The sequence below is a fragment of the Argopecten irradians genome, chromosome 14 (genome assembly GCF_041381155.1).
Source record: "Argopecten irradians isolate NY chromosome 14, Ai_NY, whole genome shotgun sequence".
In the NCBI taxonomy this organism is placed as follows: Eukaryota; Metazoa; Mollusca; class Bivalvia; order Pectinida; family Pectinidae; genus Argopecten; species Argopecten irradians.
The window spans coordinates 29,242,901-29,258,939 of record NC_091147.1 but is presented as its reverse complement, the minus strand read 5'-3'; the positions used below and the strand labels follow the sequence as shown (position 1 = coordinate 29,258,939).

At 35.9% G+C, this 16,039-nt stretch overlaps 1 protein-coding gene across 7 annotated transcripts in view; it reads left to right on the top strand.

The window, feature by feature from the left end:
* The window catches only part of LOC138307763 (uncharacterized), a 30,182-nt gene extending 20,665 nt beyond the window's left edge, over window positions 1-9,517 (top strand). For all 7 annotated transcript variants that reach the window (XM_069248629.1, XM_069248631.1, XM_069248632.1 and 4 more), the window contains 3 exons: window positions 3,661-3,957; window positions 4,131-4,286; window positions 5,165-9,517. In XM_069248629.1, coding sequence (XP_069104730.1) covers window positions 3,661-3,957; window positions 4,131-4,286; window positions 5,165-7,488 — 2,777 coding nt within the window. In that variant the 3' untranslated portion in view covers window positions 7,489-9,517. The remainder of the gene's footprint in view (window positions 1-3,660; window positions 3,958-4,130; window positions 4,287-5,164) is intronic.
* The last annotated feature ends 6,522 nt before the right edge of the window (window positions 9,518-16,039 follow it).

The following is a 16,039-nucleotide window of genomic DNA, read 5'->3' as shown; positions in this document are numbered from 1 at the left end:
CTCGGGTAAACCGGCATACCACTATTTCATCTTTAAAGCTATTGTTACGAGTTTACAGACGGGTGGTAGACGAATATGACACGCAAATAATGTCAACTAGTAGGCATATCCCGAGATATGTAGCTGATATTTCTGTCATTCCATCAAATACCCAAGCACATTTATTGTACTTAATGATCGAATGAAAAATGGTATTGATTTTTTTTTGATCATCACAAAATTAGTGCAACAAGGGTCGTTCTTGCTTTTCCCTGACAACAAAATCAGTCACGTCTTTATATCTAATTATATAAGCTACCTGTTGATAAAACGCAAGCCTTAAATAGACTACAGCAAACGGATTCTCGGTTTGAAAGTAGATTTTACTGTTGCCTATATACCTGTCTGTAGACCTGTTTGTTTAGGCTGATTAATATTGTCGCAGATATGTTATTGTCGCAGATATGTTATTGTCGCGGATAAAATACTGTCGCGGATATGTTATTGTCGCGGATATGGTTTTGTCGCGGCAGATATGTTATTGTCGCAGATATGTTATAGTCGCGGATATGTTATTGTCGCGGATATGGTTTTGTCGCGGCAGATATGTTATTGTCGCGGACATATTATTGTCGCGGCAGATAAGTTATTGTCGCAGATATGTTATTGTCACGGATATGTTATTGCCGCGGCGATTATGTCATTGTCGCGGATATGATATTGTCACGGATATGATATTGTCGCGGACATATTATTGTCGCGGCGGATATGTTATGTCGCAGATATGTTATTGTCGCAGATATGTTATTGTCGCGGCGGATATTGTCGCGGCGGATATGTTGTTGTCGCGGATATGTTATTGTCGCGGATATGGTTTTGTCGCGGCAGATATTTTATTGTCGCGGACATATTATTGTCGCGGAGGATAAGTTATTGTCGCAGATATGTTATTGTCACGGATATGTTATTGCCGCGGCGGATATGTCATTGTCACGGATATGATATTGTCACGGATATGATATTGTCGCGGCGGATATGTTATGTCGCAGATATGTTATTGTCGCAGATACGTTATTGTCGCGGCGAATATGTTATTGTCGCGGCGGATATGTTATTGTCGCGGATATGGTATTGTCGCGGATATGATATTATCACGGATATGTTATTGTCGCGGCGGATATGTTATTGTCGCGGATATGGCATTTTCGCGGATATGTTATTGTCCCTGATATGTTAGTGTCGCGGATATGTTCTTGTCGCGGATATGGTATTGTCGCGGATATGTTATTGTCGCGGATATGGTTTTGTCGCGGATATGATATTGTCACGGATATGATATTGTCACGGATATGTTATTGTCGTGGCGGATATGTTATTGTCGCGGATATGGTATTGTCGCGGATATGATATTATCACGGATATGTTATTGTCGCGGCGGATATGTTATTGTCGCGGATATGGCATTTTCGCGGATATGTTATTGTCGCGGATATGTTATTGTCCCTGATATGTTAGTGTCGCGGATATGTTCTTGTCGCGGATATGTTCTTGTCGCGGATATGGTATTGTCGCGGATATGTTATTGTCGCGGATATGGTATTGTCGCGGATATGATATTGTCACGGATATGATATTGTCACGGATATGTTATTGTCGCGGCGGATATGTTATTGTCGCGGATATGGTATTGTAGCGGATATAATATTGTCACGGATATGTTATTGTCGCGGCGGATATGTTATTGTCGCGGATATTTATTGTCCCTGATATGTTAGTGTCGCGGATATGGTATTGTCGCGGATATGTTATTGTCGCGGATATGGTATTGTCGCGGATATGGTATTGTCGCGGATATGGTATTGTCGCGGATATGATATTGTCACGGATATGATATTGTCACGGCGGATATGTTATTGTCGCGGATATGGTATTGTCGCGGATATGATATTGTCACGGATATGTTATTGTCGCGGCGGATATGTTATTGTCGCGGATATGGCATTTTCGCGGATATGTTATTGTCGCGGATATGTTATTGTCGCCGATATGTTATTGTCCCTGATATGTTATTGTCGCGGATATGGTATTGTCGCGGATATGTTTTTGTCGCTGATATGGTATTGGCGCGGATATGTTATTGTCGCGGATATGATATTTTCACGGATATGATATTGTCACGGATATGTTATTGTCGCGGCGGATATGTTATTGTCGCGGATATGATATTGTTACGGATATGTTATTGTCGCGGCGGATATGTTATTGTCGCGGATATGGCATTATCGCGGATATGTTATTGTCGCGGATATGTTATTGTCCCTGATATGTTAGTGTCGCGGATATGGTATTGTCGCGGATATGATATTGTCACGGATATGTTATCGTCGCTGATATGTTATTGTCGCGGATATGGTATTGTCGCGGATATGTTATTGTCGCTGATATGTTATTGTCGCTGATATGTTATTGTCGCGGATATGGTATTGTCGCGGATATGTTATTGTCGGGGGTATGTTATTGTCGCGGATATGTTATTGTCGGGGGTATGATACTGTCACGGATATGGTATTGTCGCGGATATGGTATTGTCGCTGATATGGTATTGATGCGGGTATGATATTGTCACGGATATGGTATTGTCGCGGATATGTTTTTGTCGCGGCGGATATGCTATTGTTGCAGTTACATTATTGTCGCGGAAATATTGTTTTGAGAATTTTTTTAATAATATAAGCATATGCATATAATTTGAACTTTTCTGACATGGCAAGGGGCAAGGTTCCAGTTTCATGAACACGCCTTACATGAAAGGAATCCCTTAACTTGAATTCTCCATAGGAAAGCATAAGAGATTTTAATGAAGGCTCCTTAATTTAATATTATATTTCTCTAACTTTAGTAATGTTTTCCTAAGGTTGATATTAAGTGAAGAAATTTCTTAAAGCTAAGGAATGTTCATGAAACCGATTGCGTCGAAAATTAGACAATATTCTATCCACACTGTTAGAATTACTTCTTTGCCCCACATACACTTTAAGCAATATTCAACTATATTGATTTTTAATTTTGGTTGTTTACAAAATAAATGTCATTCCTTAATTTTGCATTTCGACTGACCTTTTACATTTAAATTTCAAATGAAGTAAAACTTCGTTTTCTTCAACAATATACGATTGTTCTAACAGCTAGTCAATTGATGGATCTCCGAAAAGGCTGGCATCATTTTGTGGGGAAATATTGTGAAATTCAAAGAGTACACAAAATGCAGTTCCGATTTTTTGTTTTTGTTTTTTTTTCTCATTCCATTCATACAATATTTCATGAATATGTTATTTTCTTTGATATAACTTAAGATTTCAATTACATTCATTATATCGGTGTTTTATCAATACAGATATCATAGGCCTAATCGGATGCGCATTCACACTACTTGCTGAAGTGAGTGTTCCGGTGTGTGTGCGCAGCAACCTTTGCGTTTACGCAAGTGTAAACGATTCCCCGCTCGATAAGGTTATAAAGCGAAGAGAAAACGGAAATATTAATATTTATCTTTATTTACGACCGCGAATTGTTAACGCGTACCGGGTATACGGTATATATATTTGCGTGAGCAAAAACTTTTATTTTGCAATAATATTGCCAAAAATATTATGTAATCAAAAGGAATCTTTTTTTTTCAAGTTGGACGTACTGTCAGCACCGCTAGTGTGGAACAACTGTCACATGATGATGCGTCAGGGCAGGAAATCATTCAGGCGACTGTACAGTTCTCTATACAAGATACCTATCAGACGTCTATCCCTGTACAAGAGAACGATCGGGCGTCTGTCCCTATGCAAGAGACCGATCAAACGTCTGTCCCTGTACAAGAAACCGATCAGGCGTCTGCACAGGGGATCGTTCATGCGTCCGACCAGATGATCGTGTTAGCTGAAAATTCGGTGATAAGTCGGGAAAATGAAGCCATGCAGGAAAAAGGTAATTACACAATTATCTATTTAAGTGTTTTCCTTGTAGACTTGCTGTAGCCCTGTCAGGTATTCAATCGGATGTTGGGCAGATACAAGTTCTTTTTAGTATAAACATATTAATTCTTAGAAAACGATCTATTTGGAAATAAAAAATACCTTCAATATCTTCTTTCCGACTAGGTGATCGGGATGAAAGTGAACTGTGCATCAATACAAGGGGTGACACCAGCCTTCAGACAGCCAATCAGCATTTGGATGAGGGTCACGTGCTATACAGAGAGCATACCGGTGATGCGTGCAATATTCGTATAGCTGACAGAGAAATTCGTCTGAAAGGTGATTACTTCTATTTCTATTTGTGCTGGTTTACTTTTAAAATGAAATATGAAATATTAATAATGAAATAGATCAGCGATCATAAATATACCGGTACGTTGCCTAACCAATTTTCATTATTCTAACATCTGTATTTGCATATTACATACCCTTGCGGGTAGGTAAAGATTTTTTCCAAAAAGTATGACGTTACGCTCGCAAACACATGGCGCCACAATCAATACTTACCCGCAAGGGCAGATAACTCTGTAATAAGCAAATGCAGAATGTCGCGTGGTTGGTTTATTTCGCATTAATTTGACTATTGTCATTCTGTCGCTACCTTCTTTTTCATGACGATTTAATTTTGCGAATTAATATCTTCATTGTAATTAAAATGTTTTCGTGCCAACTTATTTAAAGATTTAAAGATGCTCTGCCGATGACAGAGCATGAACGATACTCATCATTCCAACAATAATTGTTGTTTAATCGTAAATATATATATTTATGTCTAATTGATACAAAATATAATATAAGATAATTAATTTTGGTGCCTCATTCCATATAGGACATAGTGCCACAGATTTTTTTTGGGGGGTGCAATTAATCATTTTAATAGTTTTATCTTGAAGTAAAATTAGAAGCTCAAACTTCACACTGGTGGTAATGGTATAAAGTAAGTAACTTGAAACTGTAGGGAAACACATCTGCTTTTGGTAGAGAAAAATGATCATTTGTCAGCGGTGGAGCATGCTTTAATAGCACGCAAAATATATAGCATCATATATATATATTATTTCACATTATTGCAAGCTGTATAATGACAAAATAGTGTCATGAAGTTAAACTTAGAAAATCTGTATAATCTTTGAGTTTTGCTTTTCGTTTTTGTTAAGGTGTCATATCGAAATGCTGTGAGAGCTATACAAAGGATGACGTCTTGTTTGTCGAAGTCCCTGCTTATAAAGCAGCCAGAGACCAACTCCTCAAGTACGGCATGCTAACCTTGACGAGTTCGCCTGGTGAAGGTAAGACCTTACTCGCTCGACATCTTCTGCTCGACATCGTCAAAAGAAGTGGGCATCCTGATGTTCGAATGGATGAAGTTATCTTTGCAAGTACACCAGACGACTGGAAGGACCACATTGATCCAAACAAACGACAATTTGTACTTATCGAAGACATATTTGGAATCTCCAACTTGTCCAAGTACCGCCTGGATATGTGGCGACCTGTGCTCGATACTATAGCCAGACTGGTCAGTGAGCAGAGTGGAAAACTCTGTGTTGTGGTCACAAGTAGAACACATATACTAGAGGAAGCAAAAGAACTTATCAAGGATTGCCGATTTCTTGATGAAAGTGCAATTGTCAACTTAGCGGATTTCCCTTTAAGCTCTGAAGTCAAAAAGGAAATTCTTCTGAGACATGTGAATGATTTGTCTGAAAAGGAAATTCGGGAAATTATCGGTTGTAATATTCCACATGGGTTTCCTTACTACTGCAAGATATTTTCTTCCACCGCTCACTTCAGACAAAAGGGCTCTGCCTTCTTCAGAAATCCTGTTGGATATATCAAGGACGAAGTAGAGTCTTTACGTAGGACAGATGTCGTAAAGTACTGTGCCCTTGTGATGTGCATGCTTAACGACGGCCACATCAGCAAAGCTGACCTTGACATCACCCAACTAGATGAAGCAGGAAAAACAAGGTTCCGGGACATATTGCAACTAACCGAAGTTCCATCAGAAGCCTCGACAACAAGTTTGATTGAGGCCCTTGATAATATCACGTATTTATACCTGGTGAATTGTAAAGACACCTACCGCTTTATGCACCCGTGTCTCCTTGAGGTAGTGACTCAAATTTGCTCTAAGTTTATACCCGGCGCGATTGTTAAACACTGTAGCCCCACATTTCTCCACGAACGAGTCCGTATTCGTTCTAAGCAAAAGCGCCCGGATGGAAGTTTTGTTGTTTTATTGGAAAAGGAGCAATTTAAATTTCTAGCCTGGAGATTCTACGAGGAAGTGAAAGCGAAAAGAATTAAAAGTGTTGTTCAACATGAAGCATGCCGTACTGATGAATTCGTTGATTTCTTTAAATGCTTTCTGGAAAATGAATGTTTGAGTACGAAAATTGTTAGCTATTACGATAGCTCCATCCGCTCAATCCTCTACTGGTGTGCATGGACTGGTAGTTACAAACTCTTTGTCTATGTTTTACATGGAGTGAAGTCAGAGGAGCTATCGCCAGGTTACCTTAATATGCAGAAGTCCATGTCTCTTGTTGCCGCTTCATTCTTCGGTTTTAGGGACATAGTTGAAACCTTACTTAATTCCATTACTGAAGTAAACTTCCACGACGAAATACACGACAAAAGGGCAAATTCCAAGTACGAAGTATTTGGATTCCTATTGGGGAGATTGATGTACATTGATCCGACCCCACTGCAAGCTGCCGTCTGCGGGGGGTTTATCGACGTTGTTGACAGGCTTCTTTATCATCAGACGGACGTAAACGCAAAAACTTCTGACGGCACCACACCCCTTCATATCGCTGTTTGCGCTGATCATGTTGATATAGTTGACAAACTGTTGAACTATCAACGTACCGACGTGAACGTTTCAGACGTGTATGGAAGAACGCCATTACATATCGCTGCTGGAGTTTCAGGCTTATTTGACGCGATTCCCAAAGAATTCGCAATGGAAAGGATGACAAGCGCTCGAAATCAGGACTGGCAGATCAGAAAGCAAAATAAGTTACGCATCGCAAAGGCGCTGATTGAGAAAGGTGCGTCAGTGAACTGTCAAGACATGAATAAGGACACTCCTATGCATTTAGCTTTGACTTCAAACAACATCCATTTGGCAGAGACATTAATCTCTAGTGGTTTTGATGTCTGCCTACAAAACATGTGCGGCGAGACCTCCCTTCACCTGGCTGCGAAGTTTGGGCAGACGGCCATATGTCGATTACTTACAGCCAATAATGCTGATGTCAATTGTTCAAACTCTATAGACAAAACCACACCACTTCACGTGGCGGTGATGTTTAGGGAGGCGGAAACAGTCAAGTATTTAGTGGAAATCGCTGGTGCTGATATACAACATCGAGATAAGGAGAAAAAGAATCCCCTCGATATAGCAAAACACTGTGATTTCATAGAGGCTATATCTATACTGGAAACAAACATGGATAGTGTGACAGCTTTATGAACAAAAGAAGAGGAATTTCGAATGATTGTATGAATAAATGAATACTTTATAAGGTTGAATGTTCGGTGGATTGTTTTGGGTAGTGTTTTTGAAATATTGTGTCATTTAAAGACAAGTTTGCATCAATTATTAAAATTAGTATTTGGGCCAAATAATCGTGCAAATTGATTGTGTTGTTCAAAGATATTAGAATGCATACTGACAGCTCAGATTTCAAACAATGATCATACCTATAGAGGACACTCTGTAGACAGTGTATAGGCTGGTTAAGGCTGACACTGCGGGGATACCACAAGGTTCCGTTTTTAGTCATTGTTTGCATTGTTTCACATAAATGTTATTATATGTGGGAAACGAATACAATACCGAAACCCTATCTTTCTTATTCTACAAAATAGTTTTTTTCATATTTATTGCACTGTTATACCATGTTTAATCAAGCCCAATTTATACATCAGTCAGCGCGATTCTCGATACTCCAGAGGTTACTTTTACTGTCGTTATATCTAGGTAATTTAGTATTTTGATGTACATTAAAAGAGGCGTATAACAGTACACTGTGATTGACAGTGTGGCTGGGCGTTGCTCTCTGTATAGTCTTCAAACTTAAGGAAGTCTTTGCAGGCCTGTGATTGGTCAGATGTTATCTCTTGAACTGCAAGCAGTTTTATTATGAGATAGTCCGTAAATGGATATTACGTCAGTGATAGTAACCCTTGGAGTATCGATGATGGCTTACTACATGATTATATATTTTGGTCTTGATTAAGCACCAAAATAAATATACATGTATCTCTCATTAGGTAGATAATATCCTTAATTTTCATTCAAGCTAGTCACATTTCTTTTGTAAATGTTTAGATAATAGTTTGTCATGTTCACTTCAATATACCACTTTTTGTTATTTTGCGGGAGAAAATATTTTGTTATTTTCGAGAGAAATTATATTTTGTTATTTTCGGGGGAGAAGGGCGTGTTAAAGCCGAGAGAAATTGATCCACGAAATCAGATTTTACGACGATTGTTTAAGATAAGTGAAGTGTGAATAGCAAATTTGTAAGTTACATGTGAATAGCAAATTTGTAAGTTACACGCATAATTAAAGTAATTAATTATCAATTTAGTATTTCGTATTTATTGATGATTTATTGATGATTCCGAGAAAAATATTTCTTTACTTAATAATTCAAATCATTTGGTATATTAATGGAAAGCTCCTAACTTCTGTATAACCATTAGTAATTGGAGAGAAACACTCCGAAATCCATCTGTAAACTTTTGTTTTTGTTTTGCACGAAAATAACCGGCTGAATAGTAAGGGTCAACAATGTAAGTTATTGGGTTTTGTTATATACGTGTATTATGCAGTAAAATAATTTTCAGTTTCTGAGTAAAAATTGACTTGTAGTTGAAGTATATTGTATAATCGTAAGAATGTTTTTAACGGTGGGCAATACGGAAGTAAACTGAAATTCATTTCGATTACCAGGATTTCTACATCAAAGCCTTCAACTAGAATTCGGAAATACCCATTTCATTTGAGCATGTTCCTTTTAAGACTTGAAGAAATGTAAATTTTGATAAGCTACAGTACCTGAACAAAAGTTCTTATTTAGGCACATCATATTTTTACTATAAATTTCATGCATTTTTTTACTTTGTTTTTCTTTGAACTTTCCTGACCTAATCTGAGGACAGATTTCAACCAATTTGGTGTACTTATAGAGATTTGTTTTCACTTTCAGCTCGTAATATTATCATAATTTTACTTTATGTATTTACTTAGAAACTTGTCTTATCAACAAGTAACACTTTTTCGCTGCCATTTTGGTAAGAACATTGAAGGAAATGACGTCAAAAAGTTGAAGCTGTGCACAAAAATAGTGATATTTTGATAACGAAACATCGAAAAATTATGAAAATATTATGAGCTGAAAGTGTAGATAATATTCTATATGTATACCAAATTTGGTTAAAATCCGTCTATCTGTAGATGAGATCAGGAAAATTTAAAAAAAAAACAAACAACAACATGAAATATATAGAAAAAAATATGAGGTGTCCAAGTACTTTTGTCCAGGCACTGCAGCACGTGACGTTTCAAAAATGCCATATAAAAATGTTGATGTTCCTCAATACACAAACTATGTAGTTTGAGAACATTTGATTTACATAAATAGCTATAAATCCCTATTCAATTGCATTCAAGTCTAATCCGTCCTAAATCACATACATGTATGTACCTGAACAAAGTCATTTTTGTTTTGTTTTGATTGATTACGCCAAATAATTGCATTTGTTTTAAAATGTCACCTATGAAAATCTATCATATTTATTATCAGTTCAAATGTTTTAATGTAACCTACTTTCCTATTTTTATTCCAAAATTAGGGATTCTGTGAATCGTCGGTAGGGATCGTCCCAACCACATTCATACGTTTCCCGCCAATCTGTTACGATTATATTTGATGTTAAGGCCCGGTGCCACTGAAGAGCGGAATAATTACGGATGAATTTAGTCAATAGATTATGGCCGTTCGTTATCATCCTCAACAAAATTGGCTAAAACAACAAATTTTGTAGTTTAAATACGGATATATTAATAACATTCTGCAAATTTATTACGAATAAAGGCGGATATTTTACGAATAAAAGCGAATACGATCACGGCTGCTCTCCCGTGAGGGGTACAATCGGTAAGATTATCCAACAATGCGGATACGTAACAAACAATTACAAATATATAAACCCTTTATTGAGGAAACAGAACGGAAGTATTGCGATTGTTTTAGAAATATTATGAATCTATTAATAATGCATTGCGCAGATGTAGCCGAAAGAACGGACGTATTGTGCGTGTAGGGCATCTGGTGATAAAAGAAGCGCGCTCTGGCCTTTAATTTCGGTTTCCCTTTTCACAACAACACGACTGGAACAAAGATGAGCAAGCTACATCTTTCATCCTACCTCTTCCAGATACAAAGACGGTCCAGTTTATTTCAAATTAAAATCAAAGCAATCACCATTTTTCTTTCTGTCTTTGGAACAATTTGATTGATATGTTGTTGGATACCATTGTTATGCTGCATTGGTATTATTGCCGAGGACCCATTATTACACTTGTACTTCTCGACGGACTGGAAATGATAGAAAATATGTCGATTTTTGCCATATTTATACAGAAATTTTGGTTAACGCAACACTTTTTTTATACATTCGCAAATTGTTATCAAATCAAATGCAAAACAGACACAAAATAAACGCTGAACTCAATATGTATGATGTCAACGTCAAGGTATTACATGTATATTCGTTTTACACACTGTCCCAGTTCGCTATAAAGCCGCAAATCCCTGTCAGTTGCGGATATCAACGAATAACAGCGGATATACAGCGCATATGATAACCATGTATTGAGTATTTATAGCGTACGAATAGCGTATCCATTGGTATCTAATGCGATTGATTTCCGCAATCACAATTTTGTGCACTTCAAAAATCATGGGAACGGAAAAACACGCCATTACGGATAATTGAGGACGTGTGCGGATGTTGGGCGACAGATACAAGAACGATTTACGAATATTGCGTATGTTCAGCGAATATCAGCTAATTTTGTGCGCAATGCATCCGTAAATCTTCCTATACGCCAGTGGGACCGGGCCTTACAATTTTATCGTGATAATATGTAAATATTTTTATTTATTTTTATAGAATTAGTTTTATGCTTAAAAGTGTCTCGTGAGCCTTATAAGGCTGCATGTTGATATTAGTTTTATGCCTTTGAATATCATATGCTTTGTCGTTTTATGTATATATTTACATGTGACACCTAAATAAAATATTATTGATAGATTGATAGTGAGTGTTGTTTTCTTTGATAGGCTGTTCTATACTCTTTAACTAGAGTACATGTGTAAGCGCTAGCTTATATTGAAGTGTGCGGATAATCAGACAGGAAGGGTATTCAGTACTATACTTTCCCTGAAACAGCAGTATTGTGCTGAATACCATTGGCAAAGTTGAGGTGCAAGTAACAAAATCTATCCGTTACTTACGATTATAACACTATTTACTCAAGAGATGAACATGTTTTAACTTAAATAATTCCACTACCAAGCATCCTTGTTCAGGGGTTTCTATCACTGTAGTTAAATACACCCCTTGACTATATCTCCTAGTAAAACTGAAAGCAGTTTCAGGAAAAAAGATCAATCTGCAGAGTCTTTTCCTTTGAGGATTACAGAGAGAACCACGTCAAAGCCACACAATCAATCACAGTGTACCGTTTAAATTCGATTCTTTAGATGTACATCAAATGACTAAATTGCACTATCTTCTGGTGTCATTAGTTTTGGCTACGACATATTTCTGGGGTGGATATAACGACAATGATAGTTAGCCCTGGATTATTGAGGAAACACATATGGAGACACCAGCAGTACCCTTTTGTTTCCTTCCTCTAGTTAGATCAGAATAAGTCTTTCCGAAAATATGGCCAAATAATAATCTGATAGGGACTTCATAGGGACCATTAGTCTTAGTTTTCTACCAAATATATTTATTTGTACAATTGAAATGTAGTTAAATTGCAAATCCGCATTAAGAATGCTACAAATATTGGCATATAATAATAAATATGATTTTTTTCAAGGATAAGCATGATTTGATTCCTGTTATCAACAAGCAAACTCCGCAAAATAAGTTGTAGTATTGTATTCAAAGCTTTTCATGTCCCAGGCTGTCATAATGATAAAGTCGATGCCTTATCTTGTTAACATGTAAACAAGTTCAAAAACTTACATCCAAGTGCCTCCATAGCTCCCAAGGTACTTTCGAAAACGATGGCACAAGGTCAAATCATCCTTTAGGGAGATTCGTTAGCACTGTCAACAAACAGGATGTATTCCAGGATTTGGCAGCTTCTATATGATTTTTCAATGAACGCTTTGAATTCATCTTTGCTATCCCGGTTAAGTTCATAACTTGAAATTAGCAGCTACAACTTCTCCACATGTCTGCTATAGCTTTATTCACCACACAAGCGTGTTACCAGGATCCGACAAAGGCTTTTGTCGTCCAAAAGGCAAATCTGGGTTCAACTCATTTGCCTCCCATATTTCGATACGTCTCCCTATCACAGAACATATTTTAGGGCAAATGATTCAGACCTTACACGCCACTATTGACTTTCCACCAGACCAAGTTTTGTATAAGGCAGGTTTAACTACACCTTTTATGGCCTTTCTCGTATAGGTGAGCTTTTGACCAATTACACATTTCATTCCCATGCAAGTAGACGAAATCGCCTTTGACAAACAAGCACCTGTTTGCACCTTCTTGTCTGTTTTTGGCATTATCCTATATAGCAAGTTGTGAAAAGCATTATGCCAGTGCTATGTTGGACTACCTGAAGGTGAGAAGCCCCTCAACCTGGTGCTTTATTCATTACTACTCTAGGTGTCCCTTTACAAAGAAGATGCTTTGATAATGTAACAAATCAAAGTACTGAAAGTACTGAGACTTAAGGTAGGTCCATACTTTTGAAAATCGCGCCAATTCATATGACGCTTTACCGGAAGTTGCGGAGGTTGTTTTGAATTCCAGAATGGTTTCCGATACGCCACGACATCACACTTGGATATTTTTTCAATAGGTGAAAATTGTCTACATATAATATTGAATGTTTAAAATCATTAAATAAATCAAATAAAAGCAGTGAAGTGAAAATTATATGCTATCTCTGAGGTTTGTGCGGTCCCTGTCGTAAATGGGAATGGATTTTTAAACACCGGAAGTGCTCTTCGTCGCTATAAATCATAAGACGGGACCCGGCCGGAACGAAATTCCGGAATTCTAAAAAAATCGCATACGGATTTCCTTTAAACACACAATTTGGAGAAAATCATAAAAACAAACAGACATAAACCAGATATAATATCACAAAAACGTGTGAACTGATGTGGAATGTTTTTTTTGCGGCACGATTTTCAAAAATTAGTCAAATATAACCCATCTTAACACTGGATGAAATGGGGGTAGGGTTGCGAGTTACAAACTTCAAGCTTACAATATTGTGAAATTTTGATCGAGGACCCCGTGTTGTTATATGATATTTGAAAAACATATTACCTTGGGCATATCATATACAAATATTGTGAAATTGACATGGGTTTTCATTTCCTTTTTGGCCTATTCATTGATTTTTTACGGGCGAAAATATGGCAAAACATGGTAGTTACGTAAAGAAACATTCCTGGGAAATAAAAAAAATAGTTAGCATTTGTAAAAATAAAATAGTTTTGTATATTGTTCTATCGTAAGAAATTTAGGACAAAAAAATAACAGGATCGAGACTACATTCACCCTAATATTACAGAAAATATGATTTTATGAATTTTTCTATTTTCGGTCAGCAAATTTGCATGGATGGTATATTTCAAGCTCAAATATCTCAAAAAGTAGTTCGAGAACACCCATTTATCTTTACAGATTTGAAATCTCCATGAAAAATGCAAGAAAATAAGACCTGTTAGAAAAAAATGACATGGGTTTTTCCAAAAGTAGCTACCTTAAGCCTAAAAAAACCGTTACAAATCAAGAATTCTGATTTGCATTGATAACATAAATGATAAATCTCAATGTACAACAGCATGGCCATCAATTGTTGTCAAATTGCAATGGTATAGAATTTTTTATATACTTTTTTAGAGTTAATTTTCTATTTCCTTCTACTCAAAACAAAAAAACATGCGTTATGCAATACAATAATCCAAAAACATTGCAATTCCTTAGATAAATGAATTTGATATTGGTGTACATCATATCATACACATCATGTAATTTCCCAGTTGGACAACTATAAATTCCAGGTAAAAGTGTTGTATTATAAATGCAAGCACTCTATCATAAGATGACAATTTATTTCATTATAGATAAACAAATAGCAAATCATAAAATAGGGTCGACCATGAGTCAATGATTTATAAATATTTCCTTCTCTCTTTCTTTTGAGAAAATGGCAAAAAAATGTCATTTGTCACTCCAAGATTTTGTTATTATGTGTACCTTGTATTTATCATATCCTTTAAATCCCTTTACGGCAATCTTCAATTTACTCTGACAACATCAATTGGATAGTATCCTATATATAACTTATTCGTGCATATGCATATTATTTCTTTCATTCCTGCATATTTAATCGATATTGATTGAAAGACTTTTTTTTTGCATCATTAGCAATGTCAATAAAGCTAGAGCGCATCATGAAATTTGCCTCCCTCAAATTGGTATTCATTTTGACTATGAATGCCAACTGAGAGCCAATGCTTATATTAATATTTACAACCTGAACTCACTCAAGGTTATCTGTATTTTACACAATATCATAAGCCACCTATATTTAAAATTATTTTGTAAATGTTGAAAATATCAAAATACATTTTAATTTGCATGTATACTTTTCAAGCCATCATTAGGTAATAGAAGCTTTTTTAGGTATTTTTATTTCAACATAAGTATGTTAATTTAACACTGTTTGTGTCCGTTTTTATCATAATGATGGAATTCAGTCTGTTTTATGAAAATCAGATCGTGGTTTTAATCTAAGAAGCATGCATAATTATGGGGAATAAACACAAAGAGTAAATTCTGCAATCATAATTTGAATAATAATAAGGTATCAACCATGAAACAGTGTCTCATTAAATTCAGTGATTTCATTCTGATGTACTGAAAATACAGTTTCAGTGGTTTTTTTTATTCATATATGATTTTCATATGTATTTGAGGAAAAGGCAAAAAAGATGATTTCAAGGCCATTGCATTAATCATAGAAATGATCATGCCGCACATGTATATATGGATTTCATGATTTTAGTGACACCTCCAAAGTTGAATCTTTGTTAAGCTAGCGAGATGCAAACAACATATTTCATTTTGAACATTTGTTTACATAAATGTTAGAAGAAATGAAATTGTAAACCATAATTTGACTTCATGGTCTGAATGTATGTACTTGTTTCACTTATAACCATAGATGTAAATGTAATATTTTTTGCAATACTGCCACAAATGCTAATATAATTCAAAATGATTTTAGTTTTAATTTATGTCGATTGTATGACATTAAAATGGTGTAAGATACACCATTCTGTTTTTACAATTATCATTATAGTAAAAAAAATAATTTTCTAATGATAAATATATGACTAATTCATAATAAAAAACATTAAGCTGTTAGGCAGATTTCTATTCCCCAGAAAACAGATACTGTGTGTTATATGAAAATTAAGCTTAATTCAAAGCTTTGTGTATCTATCAGCAGTCAAATGTCTTGTGACCGACTTTGATATAGATTATTTCAACAATATTCAACTGATCACAGAAAAAACATATATATGTTTATTTGACATTTTTTTGGGTCAAAATTCTTATAAATAAAAGAAAAGATTTTAAAATAAAGAAAGCAAAAGTCTTATATTCATTAAAAAAAGTTTTTTGTACTACACTCTTGTGTTGCTCACTTATGTATGCAAGTAAAACCATGCAC